We start from the raw sequence: 16,607 nt of genomic DNA on the forward strand, positions 1-16,607 counted from the left end.
GTATTTTTAGCAGACACTTTGCCTCGGTCTGATAATCTAAAGTCTTGGTTTGTTCTCTAGGTACAAAGTGCTTAAAATGATGTTTTCTAATTTATCAGAAATGAACTGCATCATTAACTTTTTGCTAATAACTTTTAAAAAAATGTAGATAAAACATTTTTGGTTAAGAACCAAACATAAAATTTTAAGATTAACAGGCCACAGCGTCTCAGATACATGTGTATCTGGGTCCTGTATACTGTCACTTAAATTCACTCTGTTTACCTTTCTTTTGCCAACCTTGGCACAAACATATGGGCAGTACTTGTGGATGGAATCTTGCTGTAAGACTTCCACTGGAACAGTGAAAGTCTCCACCAATTAGCATCCAGAAAGGGCTGTGCAACGTTCGAGCTGTTCGCTGAATATTTCATTTGCTGATGATTACTGCTGAAGCTCCTGCACTCAAAAATCATAACTCCTACCTAATGTCAATATTTTAGCTTCTTTTTTTAATTTAATTCAAGTATTACTGGCTAACAGTCAACCTTATGGAGAGCTCAAGGCATGTGTTTTTAAGATCTGAGATAATCAGAGTGAGGAGAGAATTGCTACTGAAATCTTTTCTTCTGTCTGCAAGCATCTTCTGACTAATCCTCAAGTACAGGAGGAGGAAGATAACCGTGATAGAGCCTGTTTTAAAGGAAACGCAAAACAAAACCTCGTGAAAGCTGTATTTAGGATTTTGAGTGAAAAGCCAACATGAGCGAGGGATGAGGAAGGATGGAGAAGGCATGGAGTGCCAATAGTTATAATAATATAGTATCAGTGTGCTCCTGAAGCTGTGAAACATAATGACTCCCCTTAAACAAGCACATTCCTGCTCAGGAGTGTTACAGCAACTTCAATTAGATTGATTTCCACTGTAATAAAATACATAATTATTTTAACTCCTTTCCCGATTTTAGTTCTTCAAGTGGGTGAAAAGGAGCAACGTTGCCAGCGTTAAGGGGGGCCTACCAGTCAAAACTTGGAAAGTAGCCACCGCAAAACCTCACATAAAAGCTTGTCTTGGTTATGAATCACAACTTTAATTAATACGGTTATACCCCAGCTTAGTCTTAGGAATGTTACAGGAGTGTGTGGCTGCTTTAAAAAGACACTCATCCTTTGAGACATTTTGATGGTGGGTTTACTCATTTCCTTCCCAACGTGACATATTTGCTCATGCTCGTGAGGATTTTTGTTTTAAAAAAACCAAGAGTAATTTGCAGGACTGCTTGCATCTAGATAATTCATTAGATTTCACAGCTATTGTGTAGTAAAAGCTACACTTTCAGGAAATTGTGCTACTCTGGGGTGGGACTGTGTTTCTGTTTCCTGTATTTGTGTCTTTTTCGGGTGAGGGTAGACCACCCTAGCAAGGGCTTGAACTACATCTTCCACCTTCGTTCTGTCCTCCATGAATGGAGCTTTCTTAACCCAACATGCCAAGAAGCTGAACTGATTTACCACTACTGACCACAAAAGAAAAGAGCAGCTCTGTTTTTGAAGAAGTGCATGCACTTCTTCAAGAAGCCCTTTGTCTGGAGGCCTATGGTTGAATCCCTTCACAGAAAGGTCAGCAAAACTCTTAACATCGCACTAGATGTGTGTTTTTTGGTAAGGTTTCTTTTTGGTCAAATGTAAAGACCTCTCTGGAGGGACCGCAAGATCTTACTGGCCAACTGACAAGACAAACACAGTCATAAAGCAGCGAGGACAGTTTATTTCTTTTCTGTGGAATGCTCCCCGAAGTGAGGCAAAAACGGCTTTGCTTACCGACTCCACAGTAAAATGACATTTTGTGGCACAGTTTGGACAACTGGATATATGGTTGCACAAACAACAGGTGAATTTGGAGCTTAACAATGCCAAGACTTTTCAGCAGTGAAAGAAGAAGCACTTCCACAGTTAATAGTCAAAAGAATTTAATAATTGATTCCAACATATTTTGGTCATGCTGCGGCCTTCACCAAAGAGACTTAATTGCTCAACACTAAACCAAAATCACGTTCAACAAATGCCTACTGCTATTAAAACACAAAGTTCACTCTGTTCTCTTTTTAGTTTTCATTATAGATTCTGTGTCACCATGGCTAACAAAAGCAAGCAAGATGCTATTAATAAGCTTACCCCTCTTTTTTTTTCTTCTTCTTCTTCAGTTGGCTTACACGGACAAACTGATTTATGTCCATATTCATGTATAAGTTGTCGTCTGTGAGGCTGCATGTTGAGCCTCACTTTGGATGAGCTGGAGACCATAATCCCTGTTGAATACTGTAATTTTACCACCATGCCGTCTGACAGCCGGGCAAATTACAGGTCTACCATGTCTGTATCTATAACACCTTGGGTGCTGCAGTGCAGTCACATGACTGTGAGCACGGCGAACAAAACTGGCTGGCCTCTTCCTACCTGAGGTGATGCCCTTTGGTATGTGGCATGCCTCTGCCAGATTTTAATGAACCTGTGATTTTATTTTATTTTTTCACGTGTCTTTTGGTGGCACAGAGCAAGACTTGTTGGTTTTTGATTTAATTGAAGGGTTTTTACATTAAGCCTTAATTAAAATACCCTTCAAGAATTCCTGGGATGGTTTTCAGTTGGTTGCTGCAACTAAAGACATATTTTATCTTTTAAATATACCACACTGTCTCTTCACTTGTGTGCCAAGAATGACTTTGCATGTGCCTGATTCCGCAGCAAGCTTTCCTCGTGCTGAATCTGTAATTGTACATGCGAAGTCTTCCCAAAATGCTTCCAGGCCTACCTGGCAACACTTGTTGATCGTAGATAATGGATTATTTGACTTGATTGCTGTCAAGCTAGTCTGAGCAGTTTTTTTATGCAGGTGAATGGAAACATGTGGCGGTAGAGCCAAATGAGGTTACTCATAGGTCAACCCATGTAATGATGAACAAAAACATGGTCAGAAGGTGTGTTGCAGAAGCTTACCACTACTGCAAAGCTACAACGTTGCATCTTCAGAAAGAATCAGTTCTATTTGATGATTCAGTGACAGTTAGTCTGGAACAGATTCCATGGGAATTCCATATCCACTTCCAAACAGCCCTTATTTAGGTTGGGGGCCAAGGTATATTCATAACCGCCAATGTATATTTGGCAACTTATTTTAACATTTTTAAATATTTGAGAGAATTGTATGACATCCAAAACTGGTAAACTAGTAAAGAATTCCTACAGTTAGTTTACACCTCGCTCATATTGTCTGATGTGCTCCGATCATCACCCTATTCCCTAAAACTCAAACACTAGCATTTGACTCACAGTGGACACTGTGACAGTCTGAACGTTTAATGGAGTAATGGATAAATGTGCACTTGGAACAAATGTCATGCTACTTTTTATGATTTATGTCTGTTGTTTGGGGTTTCTGTTAGAATCTTTGGCATGAATGAAATTTGCAGCCATCTGTGCAGCTGCAAGAAGCTGGCTGTAATAGCAGTGACAAGTCTCTTAAAGTAGATATCTCATATGGGGTAGACAGGTGCTCTGCTTTGAGTCAGCCTCTTGTCACCATCTTAATGAGCTTCTGCCATTCAAAATAATAACTAAGCTCTTTGTGGGTTAGTGGAAAAAACCCTAGTATTTCTACTGTGTTTTGCATAGATTTTTATATGATTGATGTAGTATTCTTTGCACAGGTGGCCTTGTTGTGAATATGTTCCTGTTAACCCAACCCCCAACACATCAGCTCTCTTCAGCTGCCCTACAACAGGTTTGACTGGAACTCTTTCACATCCCGTTTAAAAGTCAGCAGAGGCATGTTTGGGCGGGAGTGTTTTCATGTGCCTCGCCTCAAGCAAACCTAAATTAATTGTTAAGTGTAATCATTTCTGCGTCTCGCCTGGTGGTCGCGTAGCATGGCAACTGTTTGCATCTTTGCGCTGTTAAATCGGCTCCAGATTTGAGCCGAAACCTCTCAGATCTCAGCTCCTCAGTCTGTTCTCACTTGTGTATAAGCCACATTTATCCAAAATAAAACAGAAAGAGTTGTTGCCTTTTGACTGTTAAACTCCAAATTGGAGTCTGTAAACAATCAAACAAAGAATCCAGCAGTATCTTTCAAAGAGTGAAGAGTAGCACACTTGCACAGGACTTGAGTTTGCAGACCGTTGGAGCTCACTCTCTTCCACATACTTGTGTTTAGGAGGTTGGCTCTCTCGTGATTTTTGGAGCTGGGAACGCTGCAGCTGTCGAACAGACGTTTGGTTGAGCGCGGGTTTACTGGAGAGCCTGAGGAGAGGGCAGTGAGGCTTGGGTTTCTGTTTTCTTTATGGATCCAGTGACTTAAGATGGTGTCTCGCGGAAGATCGTGCTGAATCTGAGAAGCTGCCATTCCACAGTCCCAGTTGATGAGCTTAGACCTCAAGTTTTTTTGACAGACATGCGCGCACACACGCCGGCTCATTCGTCATTTGAAAAATTAATCTAGAAAGCAAACAGTCACTCTTTTGTACGCGAGACCCTGTCTCTCGTGGCTGGTATCCAGCTCTGTAACGAGCAGCAGAGGCCTGCACTCAGGAGCTGCATCCCTCACCCTGATGAATGTGTCATTTGTTGCTTGTTTAGCAGTCGCTTTTGTTCTGGGTCTGAACCATCCACACACACACACAAATAGAGTGAACACACACAATGCTCAGCTACAGTTTGTGTAACCTACTTAAAATGGTGCAAAATCTAGGCCTTCATGACTGCTGGGTTTTGGAAAGAAAGAAAATGGTTCTTGGAAGGCGTCTGGGTATTTGTAGCCAATGAGAGTTCATGCATTCTTGTGTAGTACTTAATAGTAGTTCCTGTTACACCGCAGTCATCAAAAGGAAGGTTGGATGACATTCCCCCTGCGGTTGTTTTATTGCTTTATCGGCAGGAGTAAGGCAATAATATTGCCATGACTTCACAGTTGATATCCAGTGAAGTGATGTCTGCTAATGACTTAAGTGGAAACTGTAGGCTATCTTTCAGTATGTGACTGAAGGGAGATGTAATTTTGGTGAGCAAAGGCACTTAAGTAGGTCTATTGTTTTAGTTCTTGTTGTAGGTTTTTTTGTCTTATCTGAGCAAGTGCTTTATTTCATGGTGGCTGCAGTCAAATTTCCATCTCTTCCCTCCTCCAGCTTTCCTATTCACTGTATCTTCATAATTGGTGTGTCAGCGACCGTGGAATGTAGAAGAAACAGTTTATCATAAACTACGGCACAGAAGCATTTTTCTTCTGTTCCCCAGAGAAAATATTCACGATAGAGCAGCATCTCAAGAATTGGGCTGTAATGCATACTGAATGTTTTTCTTAGTCCCACTGTGAATAGAAGAAATCATCACATGACAAAATATGAGTTGTCATACTTTGCTAAAATCAGTGGCTGGGTGGAGGGGAGGAAAAAAAATTATATATATATATAATATAAAAAAAACAAATGCATTTTATGGTCTCTTAAAGCGTGAAGCCTTTTTTGTCCTTATTTTTCCCTTTCATGGCCTCTTTCCCCCTTCCAAGCTAGTGGGTTTCCTGTTCCAGCTGGAGCAAACCCAGAATGCCCAAAGAAGGATTTGGTCCAGAAGAAGTAGGAGGACCCATCACTGACATCCGAGCATCAGAAAGTCGCACCAGACATAAGCTCTCTGTCGTTAGCAAGAAAGACAGAGACCCTGTAAATGTAAATTTGAAACTGTGTGCTTGTGTCAAGTGGAGCACTTGTGATTGTGCACTGGCCTGCAAAGCAGAACAGTGGAAGAGAAAGGAAGCATGTACACCAGTTAGATTAGCTTTCAAGCTGAGGGGAAAAAGGAAAAAGAAAACAAACCCCCCACATACTGGACACCTGACATGAAACAAGAGACTAGACAAAATGAGATATAAGGATGAGTGAGAGATCCTCTGATGATAACATGATGGGCTGAAATTTGATCTTTACTGCTTGAAGTTTCAGCCAGGGGAGTTGTGAGCACACAGAGAGACCAGGAATGTGAATTAGGATCGTGTGGTGCCTTCAGTCAAGTCTGTATCTTTTTGATATAAACCCTGAAGTAACCCCAGAGTCATGATAACAAAGGACTTTTTGCTGGATGCTTTTTAAATGAGTACTGAGCCAAGGTTTGTAAACAAAGAATGAAATAAAGACATCACAACTGCTCAGAAACAGAAGTGATTTTTACATGGCGACATCACATGCTTGCCATAAATTTGGCTCTTGTAATGTCAGTGACTCCTCCAGGACTGAAGTAGTGGGAGTTGATACGGGAGGTCATGGAGCCGGAGAGAAGAGGCTGAAGGGAGTGTGGAAAATGTGCAAAAATGTTACTGAAAACAGTGGCATACTAGAAGTGGGTTAGGGCCTTTCAGTGGCTATAATGATGGGGAATATTACTTTAAAGCTTGTTAAAGTGTAAAGAATTCCCATAACCGCCCCATACATAAACCTGTGTTTACATGTTCATATTTAATATTTTCATAATATTTATTATTTTTTTATATGGGAGTTTGGTTTTTTCCTTACTCAGGTTTTCATCCTGTCCCAGATTGTAGACTTAATACTACATAATGCTGTATGCAGACAGATGTGGGGAGTGCACGGACTGTGATTGGCTGTTGAGTCTCTTAGATATATATATTTTTTGTTGTAGTTAAGAAGCATTCTTAGTCTCCTCTTTTTCATTTAGATCTACCACAGGCCACCACATCACTAGAGAAATAAAACGATACAGACAAATGTAAAGAACAATGGAACGTGATTTTGTATAATACATCTCTGGGTGAAATCTTACATGAATCCTATTTCATCCTGTCCTGTCTTAATCCCAGTAACTGTTCACTCCTTAGCATCTCAGTCATAAGATGTTTCATAACACTTAAGTAGTGCCTTTTAAAAAGTAAATACAAAGTAAATATTTGTCTTGTATCACAGATTAAATTCTTTCATTCAGTTTTATTTATACAGTACTGATTAAAACATTCTTCTCAGTGGGCTTTAGGTTGTAAGACCTTACAATAAAGTGTAACCATTATCCGAAGCGTGAGTGCTTTAATTTCACCAAGTAACCAGTTTTTCACAGGCTGAAATGTGACGAAGGGCCTCAAGGACAGAGTAAAAGGGAATTATTGTGAGATACTGTTTGAAGGAATCTGCTTATCTTAAACAAACACAGAAGCCAGCGATAAAGGGAACCTGTTGCTCCTTCTGTTTACCAGGATCTGTTGTCCAAACTGTCAGTGCCTGCTTGGGAATTCTTGTTAAAGTCATTAGGTTTGCTATTTGGCCTGGAAGTGTGTGGTTACCGTTGGGCCTATGTGGAATAAGATTTCACTGTCTTTTCTACCCACACAATAGCAGTCGGATGAAGAGAGGACTGCTCCAGGCCTGGTGACAGAATCTGATTCGTACTGGGGAGAGATGTTATATAACCAAGGCAATCACATTTCACTATGGAGAATAAAAGTTTTGAACTTGTTAGTAAACCTTTCTAAATGTTCTCTTCTTTTAAGCTGTTTTATCAGAAGGTAAAATATCTTTATTTTAATGAATTGATGCTCAGGCTGGCAAAGAAGCACATCAGTTTAGGGAGCGAAAGTGCCAGATAGTTGTTCCCATAGTAGGAGGCTTGTTAGGTGTTGGGGAAAAAACAGTATGTCAACAACACTGAGTGAGACTCTGGTGACTTTTTTTCCTGTCCTAGTAACCCTGAGAAGCATGGGAACTGTAAATAAAAGTATGCAAAAATGCTCCTACTGCCCTCAAGGCTGCAGACTACACAGACCATGAACAGATTGTTTAAGCATGAAGGAAAGTTCACTTTATGCCCATTAGCAGAGGCCATTATGGAGCCATTTTTCCACATCTCAGAGAGGATTTCCCATTAAAGATCATTCATTAAGACCCACTGTGATTATTTTCCCCCCAGTAGGATTTCTAAAGGTCAATGTGGGAGCATGTTGCATGATAAGTAAGGCATTGGAGAAATGTTTTACAGACCATTGATGTGTTACAGTCATGCAAATAATGTGTCCCTTGCTCTCTTCCATTTTACAGCAGATATGCTTTAGCTGATTAGTCTCTGCAATTAATGAATGGGCTGAATCACCAATGTAGTGGATTCCAGTGTTGAAATAAATTATGTTTTCTCTCAGGGTGTGAGATTTGTTTCTTAAATGGTTATCTGCATTGTTACTTCAAGGCGTTCTAGCTTGTTTTTTTTATTATTATTATTACGCTGTATTCATTGTTTCAGCCATGTTTATACTTAAATTATTATACATTTTTCCCTAATGCTGGCACTCTCTATCTAAGCTGAAATAGCGGTTTTAGCCAATACACTAAAGCCACTAATTGACATGATTTAGTTTTTGTTAGTATTTCATGGGCTAAGCTGAGAGTGGACACCCACTCATTGTCTCCGTTTCCAGCAGTTAGAGGGGTTATGCTCTCAATTCCTCTGAAAGGATTTTCTTTAACAACCTGGCTTTACTATTAATTATCTTAAGAACCTTGGGAAATAAGATTGGCTTAACCTAATTATCCAAAGGTACATGATCAGTGACTAAGTACAGGGCAGGATCTCAAGGTCAGACATGACCAGTGTGGGGAGAGTAACTCTACTCATCATTAGCAAATAATGCAGCAAAGGTCATTCTTGAATTAATCTTTTGGATCTTTTAATATACTGAGTAAGTTATTAGCTCAATTTGCTATCAGTCTCATCTCATGTCCTTCCCTTCTGTTTCAGGATTCCGCAAAATCAGCCTTGATGATCTGCGTAAGGCCTACATCGTCAAGGACGTGCAACAGTACATCCTTCACAGGCTGGATCAGGAGGAGGCCCTGAGGCAGCATCTAACCAAGGAAACAGCTGAGATGCTTAACCAACTTCACATCAAGAGCAGTGGTTGTTTCCTTTACCTGGAACGTGTCCTGGATGGTGTGGTGGAAAACTTTATCATGCTTCGTGAGATCCGCGACATCCCGGGCACTCTTAATGGCCTCTACCTGTGGCTCTGCCAGAGACTGTTTGTCAGAAAACAGTTTGCCAAAGTACAACCAATTCTTAATGTAATCCTTGCAACTTGTAGGCCACTCACAGTCAAAGAACTGTACCATGCAGTCTGGACCAAAAACATGACACTGACCATGGAAGAGTTTCAGAAAAAGATGGACATTCTCTCCAAATTATTGGTCGATGGCCTTGGGAGCACTAAAATCCTCTTTCACTACAGTTTTGCAGAGTGGCTACTAGATGTTAAGCACTGCACCCAAAAGTACTTGTGCAATGCAGCAGAGGGACATAGGATGTTGGCAATGAGTTATACTTGCCGGGCAAAGCAGCTCAACCCGCTTGAGGTGCAGGAATTTGCATTGCATCTTGTGAACTCCAATCTACAGATTGAAGCATTTAATCTGGCTCTTTGGATGGTTTGGAATGGAACTCCTGCTAAAGACTCTTTGAGCACCTCCATACCAAGGGAACAGGAGGTTCTGCAGCTACTGGTCAAAGCTGGTGCACACGTAAACAATGAGGATGATCATGCTTCATGTATTGTACAACAGGCCCTAGAAAGAGAGGATTCGATAAGGACACTACTTGACAATGGGGCATCTGTAAACCAGTGTGACTCCAGTGGAAAAACTCTGCTGAGTAACGCTGCATACAGTGGAAACCTTGATGTTGTCAACTTGCTTATATCTAGAGGGGCAAACATGGAGCTAGAAGATAACAATGGACAGACGGCACTTACCCTTGCTGCAAGGCAGGGCCATACTAAAGTGGTCAACTGCCTTATTGGCTGTGAGGCCAACATAAACCATACAGATCACGATGGGTGGACTGCTCTCCGTTCAGCAGCATGGGGTGGACATTCAGAAGTTGTGTCTGCTCTGCTTTATGCTGGTGCCAAAGTGGACTGTGCTGATGCCGATGGCAGAACTGCTTTAAGAGCTGCTGCTTGGGGAGGTCATGAAGACATTGTGTTGAACCTTCTTCAACATGGCGCCGAGGTCAACAAAGCAGACAATGAAGGAAGAACGGCTCTTATTGCTGCAGCCTATATGGGACACAGAGAAATTGTCGAGCACCTGTTGGACCATGGAGCCGAAGTTAATCATGAAGACGTTGATGGAAGGACTGCCCTTTCAGTCGCTGCTCTCTGTGTTCCTGCAAGTAAAGGCCATGCATCTGTTGTGAGCCTTTTGATCGACAGGGGTGCAGAGGTCGACCACTGTGACAAAGACTGCATGACTCCTCTCCTCGTGGCTGGCTATGAAGGACATGTAGATGTAGTTGACTTGCTTTTAGAAGGCGGGGCTGATGTGGATCATACAGACAACAATGGCCGCACCCCTCTTCTGGCTGCTGCATCAATGGGCCATGCATCTGTAGTCAACACACTACTTTTTTGGGGGGCTGCTGTTGATAGTATTGACAGTGAGGGAAGGACTGTGCTGAGCATTGCATCTGCTCAGGGTAATGTGGAGGTGGTCAGAACTCTGCTGGACAGAGGTCTTGATGAGAATCACAGGGATGATGCAGGCTGGACCCCGCTACACATGGCTTCATTTGAGGGCCACCGGCAAGTTTGCGATGCCCTTATTGAACAAGGTGCTCGTTGCACAGAGGTAGATAATGATGGTCGAATACCGCTGATATTAGCTGCACAAGAGGGACATTATGACTGTGTGCAAATTCTTCTGGAACACAAGTCATGCAGTGACCAGAGGGGATATGATGGGAGGAATGCTCTCAGGGTAGCTGCATTAGAAGGTCACAGGGAGATTGTTGAACTGCTGCTGAGCCACGGTGCTGATATAGATTGCAAAGATGCAGACGGACGCCCGACGCTTTACATACTAGCACTTGAAAATCAGCTGGCCATGACAGAATATTTCCTTGAAAATGGCGCAAATGTGGAAGCTTGTGACACTGAGGGCAGAACGGCCCTGCATGTATCCTGCTGGCAAGGGCATATTGAAATGGTGAGGCTGCTGATTAACTACCATGCTGATGTGAATGCCTGTGACAATGAAAAAAGATCTGCCCTCCAGTCCGCTGCATGGCAAGGCCATACAAAAGTCGTGCAGTTTTTGATAGAGAATGGCACACATGTAGATCACACATGCAATCAGGGAGCAACGGCACTAGGCATAGCTGCCCAGGAGGGTCACATCGATGTTGTACAAATACTTCTTGAAAACGGTGCTGACCCCAACCACGCTGATCAGTTTGGAAGAACGGCAATGAGAGTAGCAGCAAAAGGTGGCCATTCAATGATTATAAAACTTCTAGAAAAATATGGAGCTACAACTCTAAATGGCTGCAACCCCTCCCCAGTGCATACCATGGAAGAAAAAACACCATTGGCAGTGACTGGTAAAATGCAGTCCCTCACCATCAAATCAAGTAGTTCTGGCAGCACTGGGGCAGGAGACGTGCAGTCATCTGGACGAGGTCTACAGAACGGGCCTGTTCATGCCTTCAGTTCACCGTCAGAGTCTCCTGATTCCACTGTAGATAGACAGAAATCCTCCCTGTCAAATAATTCTCTCAAGAGTTCAAAAAACTCCTCTTTGAGAACCACATCATCTACAGCCACAGCACAGACAGTGCCCATTGACAGTTTTCACGGACTGACATTTACAGAACAGATTCAGCAGCACTCACTGCCCCGCAGCCGGAGCAGACAGTCTATTGTATCTCCGTCCTCTACGACAAAGTCCATTAGTCAGCAGCCATCATCTCCATCCAGTGACTTTGACTGGTCTCAGCTGAAATCCGGTCTTAAATCAACAAAGGGAACTAAAACTGGAAATAGCACAGCAAACAGCAAAACAACACTGGGAGACAAGAAGAAAATCAAGAACAGTGGCTCAACCCAAGGTCAGGTTCTGGAGTATGAGATGACCCAGTTTGACAAGAGAATTGCCATTAATAAATCGGTAGCTAACATTGCAGTGAAAGATCCTCATTGTAAGATCATGATTGGTGGTTCAGTTCAGCAGGAAAGGGGACAGTGCCAGGATCAGTTTTTCATACAGCAGCAAAGCTGTTCTGAGAAGAAGAGGAATGGGATAATGACAAACCCCAACTATCATCTACAGGGTAATCAGGTTTTCTTGGGTAGGGTATCAGTTCCACGGACTGTTCAAAACAGGGGCCACCAGGATGTTCTAGAGAACTATCCCATAGGGGAAACGGAGCTAAGCCTTAAACAAGCCCTGAAACTGCAGATTGAAGGATCAGACCATGGGTTTAACTACAAAAAGGAGACTCCATTATAGCTGGTAAGAGAGAGTTTGTTTTGTTTTGTTTTTTTAATATTCCAGCATGTGATTTTAATGTAATACAGCAACCATGTGTTTATGTTGAAATCAAGAAAAGGCGAGGGCACATAGCAAACAACACATGCTTTTGGCTTGTCTAAGGACTAATAAAGGAGCAAAAAATGGGCACATAGATGTTATTGGAATGTACTGAATAGAACCACCATTAGTTGGATTTAATCAGACTTGCATGAAGAAAGCCTCCCAAGCAAAACATTAACCCAAATCATTCCTGTGCCATTTCAGATGTCTTGAATGCCATTCGTCATGCAGACGGCGGAGGGAATGTGCCAAAGCAACTGTTTTCATTTGCATTTTAACTTTTCATCAGTGGGAGACCTCAAAATGTTACCTAGGGAAGATTGTTTTCTGCCTAAGGCTTATGTGAACTGATACTTCAATGTGCCTACATCTGTTACAGCCTTCTCCATGTATCCATGCAAACTATCATCTTAATTTAATGTAATGCTATTTAATAAACAGTGTATGCACTTTTAAGAGTAAAATGACAGACATGCATTTGTTCTAGTCACTCGTATCCCATCCATGTTTTATCTAAGTAACTGTTTGAGAAAACGTACCAATGCTTTTTCCTGTTATTTTATATTAATGTTTGTTCTACTTTTTAAACACTGACAACAATGTACTGCGAGTACAATGTAACAAACCAGAGGACATAACAGTAACTGATGCCATGGCATGAAGTAAGCGCATTGATAGTCTGCCTTTCTAGAGACCCCAAATAATCTGTGTTAACTTTGAGCAGCGTGTTAAACTTACTTTGTGTGTGATATGTCAATAGCTATTTCCATCACAAGTATATAAAAGTGTATTTATTTTTGGGGGAAAAAAGCCACTTTTTGGTTTTGCATTACATTCTATCATGGTGCTGTGTTTTCAGACGTTGCCTGCAGTCATTTTGAACTCCCAATTTGTTGGCTATGTAAGTTTGTGCATTATTAAAATATCTAAGAAAGAGGGAGGTTCATCGAAAATGTAAACAAAAAAATAATAATTTTGTCCCTATGGGATTTTTTTTGTTTTGTTTTTGTTGTTGTTGTTGTGAGTCCTGTTTTGTGTGCATTAAAAAAATATTTAAATAATCCATTTTGGTGCTAAAAGCAGCAATGTCAAGTGATTAAAAATACATTTGTCAGCACAGTTACATGTATAACCTACTGCATCGCAAGAAACAAAATCCAAGCTTTGTTTCCGTATCGTCATGTGGTTCATTTTCAGTTAATTCCTGGCTGGATTTTTCAGGGGCATGACACACACACTCAGAAAGGCTTCAGCCATTAAGACAACTACTAGCTGTTAGTGACATGTCTGTCTGTAATGCAAAGTTGTAAAGCCAAAGTTGAATGGGTATATTCTAACCCGCCTCCTCCCTGTGAGACACTGAGGATCAGTTGGACACGACTTGAGGGGAGGAGGTGCTCAGCTGTGACACTGAGGGAACTGAAACATCTGTTTCTTATGAATTCTATGGAGCTGCGTTAGTGTTTACAGGCTGTGTCATATTTTTGCAGGCTTTTCATAATGTTAACGGTGAGATATATATTGCCAAGAACTGGGATCGAGGAGTAGAAGCCTATCGCATGCACGAACACTTATAAGCCCTAGTGAAAGCTCTCAGCTCTTCAGTACTACAGTAGCTCAAACGTATGCCATGAAGGGACGGTAGAAGGATTCTAAGCAGGACCGGGTTTAGAAACAGTGTTGGAAAAACATACTGTATAGTCTTATTAAGCAGTTATCTTGTTTGTCTTGACTGTGTTTTGTCTGCCATCTTTGATTTGACTGTCAGTGATTGGATTGTAAATAGCTTACCATGTACATTCAACTTTCATTTAAAAAGAATTCCTGTATTCTATGAAGTGGAATTTTCTGATGTATATTAAAGTGCTTAATAAACATATTTGCTTTACTGCTGAAACAGACATTTTTGCTTGCTTATTTCATTTCACATCCTTTTATAGTAAAAGTGCCAGATAGTTGAGGCCAGTATGCCGACAGAAATGATTGTGTTGGCCGTTAATGGTCCAAAACAAGATGGATAATAAAAAAAAAAGCCACCAAAGGAAAGAGACTTGATTTATGGGGATGTACCAAAAACTGAAAAATCTGCACCATGCTTATATTTTTGTACTTGTATTCTTTTGATAGCTTTTTCCTCTCTCTCTTTCTCTCTCTCTGCTGTATTGGAGCTGTGAAACTACAGCATGTGCTGTAAATACCTACTTCACTGTTGGTCATTTGATATAGAGGGCCAAACCAGGACACTGCAGGCATCGCAACACATGGATCACGCTGAAGTGGAGCAGACAAGTGTGCCAAGTGCTATTGCGGCCTCCCCCTCTCCTGCATTTCACTCCGTTCATTTGAGTTAAAAGCAAACTGAAAGAGAGCTCTAACAGAAGTAGCTGAAAGATTTGATTTAATAGCGTTTTTATTTAATCTTACGCAGCTGCACAATAAAGAAACTGGATGCTTTTACTGGATTTTGGCTGTGATTATGAATTATCTCCTATTCAAATTCCAAATCGATGCAAAGTATACAGTGAAAACATTCAGCTGTGTTTCAAAAAGACTTAACTTTGAACCAAAGAGTTAAATCTGAACAGTGGTTCTATTGACTAATTAGGTTTAACTGCCACCACCCAAAATGTCATGAAAAAATGCACCAAATAGCCGTTCAAGTGCCATTTAGACTTTTGGACCTTCAGCACAGGCTTCTCTGTATGTTTTGAGAGGGTGGGTGTTAATGAACAAACCATCCGGTACTGATGTCATGCAGTGTGCACTGTCCAAGCTTGGAGGATCTCCTCATGAACCGTCTGCCAGTGGCCACATCTGGTTGCTCTCCACCCCTGCCCTTGTTTTGGATACAGCGCTAACAAGTTCCCTCACAATATACACAACATGGAGACAGTTGTGGCTGGCTTGTTCCAGAGGTATTTTAAACCCAATGGCCTTCAACTAGTGCATGCCTTTGAGAGCCACGTGTGTGCTGAATTCACATTTAAGCAAATGTGATCTCTGTTTAGCACTTTAGCTACAAGCTTTCTTGTTTGGCTTCACAGAAACCTGTGTGTACTTCGATCTAAGCTGGCTCAAGGTGACTGTCGAATGACGAAATGCTGTTAATTCTCATGTCCTTGTGGGGAACATATTTCCCAGCTTGTCTTGAGATCAGCAATCCTCACAAGAATGCAAACACTGAAAAGATTTATTTTTGGCAGGTGTGTGTGTGTGTGTGGCTGGTGTCTTACTTCCAAGTTTCTCTGTGATCACATATGTTGAGCTTTAATCTGTCTATTTTCCAACTTCTGCATACAATTTTACAAAATATACACTTTGAAGAGGGTTTTCGAGATAAAGCCTTTTCAGTTGATCGAAGCTTAGTGAGACAAAACAAATAAAGGCTGCCTTTTCAGATGTATTCTCGATTATGAGACTTTAGCCAGAGCAAAGCTTTGTTGGAAAAGAAAATACTGTATGCATTCAACAAATCCTCTTTTTGTGCCGAGATGAATGAGTATGTGCCAGATTTTGCTTCGTGGATTACATTACTAATTACATGCTAAATTACAATTTGTAAACATGACCACACAGTCATTCTTACTAATCAATTAACTCGAGTAAACACATCGAAGAATTTGCGTTGACTCTTGGACAGAATGTGTAAGTTCAAACCTATATTTGAACAATTGAAATCAGACTTCAAGCATGACTCTACATCATGTCAGACCAGTTTTATTCTCCAAATGTTAATTGTTGTTCTGGGAAACTGGCATCTGTACAAGTATAAATAGTCAGCATCTTGGGATGAGTGTCAGAAATGACTTGGTGAAGAAGCAGCCAAGTGGCAGACTTGTGGAGAAATTTTACAATGAGGTATTTAAATATGTCCGTCCAGTTTTATAATGACACAAGTGCAGCCATGCAGAGCCCTTCATCTCAGTGGCGTTCAAATTAGATTGACTGGAACTACTAGCCTGCGAGCTTTGTTAAAACTATGACCTGAAATAAAGGTGAATTTCTCCAAACTCGCAGCGAAGCGGAAATGGCTGCAATTTGGTTGGAGAGAGAGACTTTAAATACATTAACTGCTACATTTATGTGTTATGTTGTTCTGAAGACGTTTGTGTAGATCTTGTTCTTTACATATAGTATGTTTAATTTTTAGATTATCTGGGAAAGATTTTTAGTAATTATTAATTAAAAATTAACTGATTAATAATAATTATTATTATT

At 41.0% G+C, this 16,607-nt stretch overlaps 1 protein-coding gene across 1 annotated transcript in view; it reads left to right on the forward strand.

Annotated features, from left to right (window-relative positions):
* ankrd50 (ankyrin repeat domain 50) overlaps positions 1-12,667 on the forward strand; it is a 37,957-nt gene extending 25,290 nt beyond the window's left edge. The window contains exons 4-5 of the mRNA XM_085178992.1: positions 8,764-12,308; positions 12,594-12,667. Of these exons, the coding sequence (XP_085035118.1) occupies positions 8,764-12,305 (3,542 nt within the window). The 3' untranslated portion in view covers positions 12,306-12,308; positions 12,594-12,667. The remainder of the gene's footprint in view (positions 1-8,763; positions 12,309-12,593) is intronic.
* Positions 12,668-16,607: the final 3,940 nt, after the last annotated feature.

This window comes from Neolamprologus multifasciatus, chromosome 2, assembly GCF_963576455.1.
Source record: "Neolamprologus multifasciatus chromosome 2, fNeoMul1.2, whole genome shotgun sequence".
In the NCBI taxonomy this organism is placed as follows: domain Eukaryota; kingdom Metazoa; phylum Chordata; class Actinopteri; order Cichliformes; family Cichlidae; genus Neolamprologus; species Neolamprologus multifasciatus.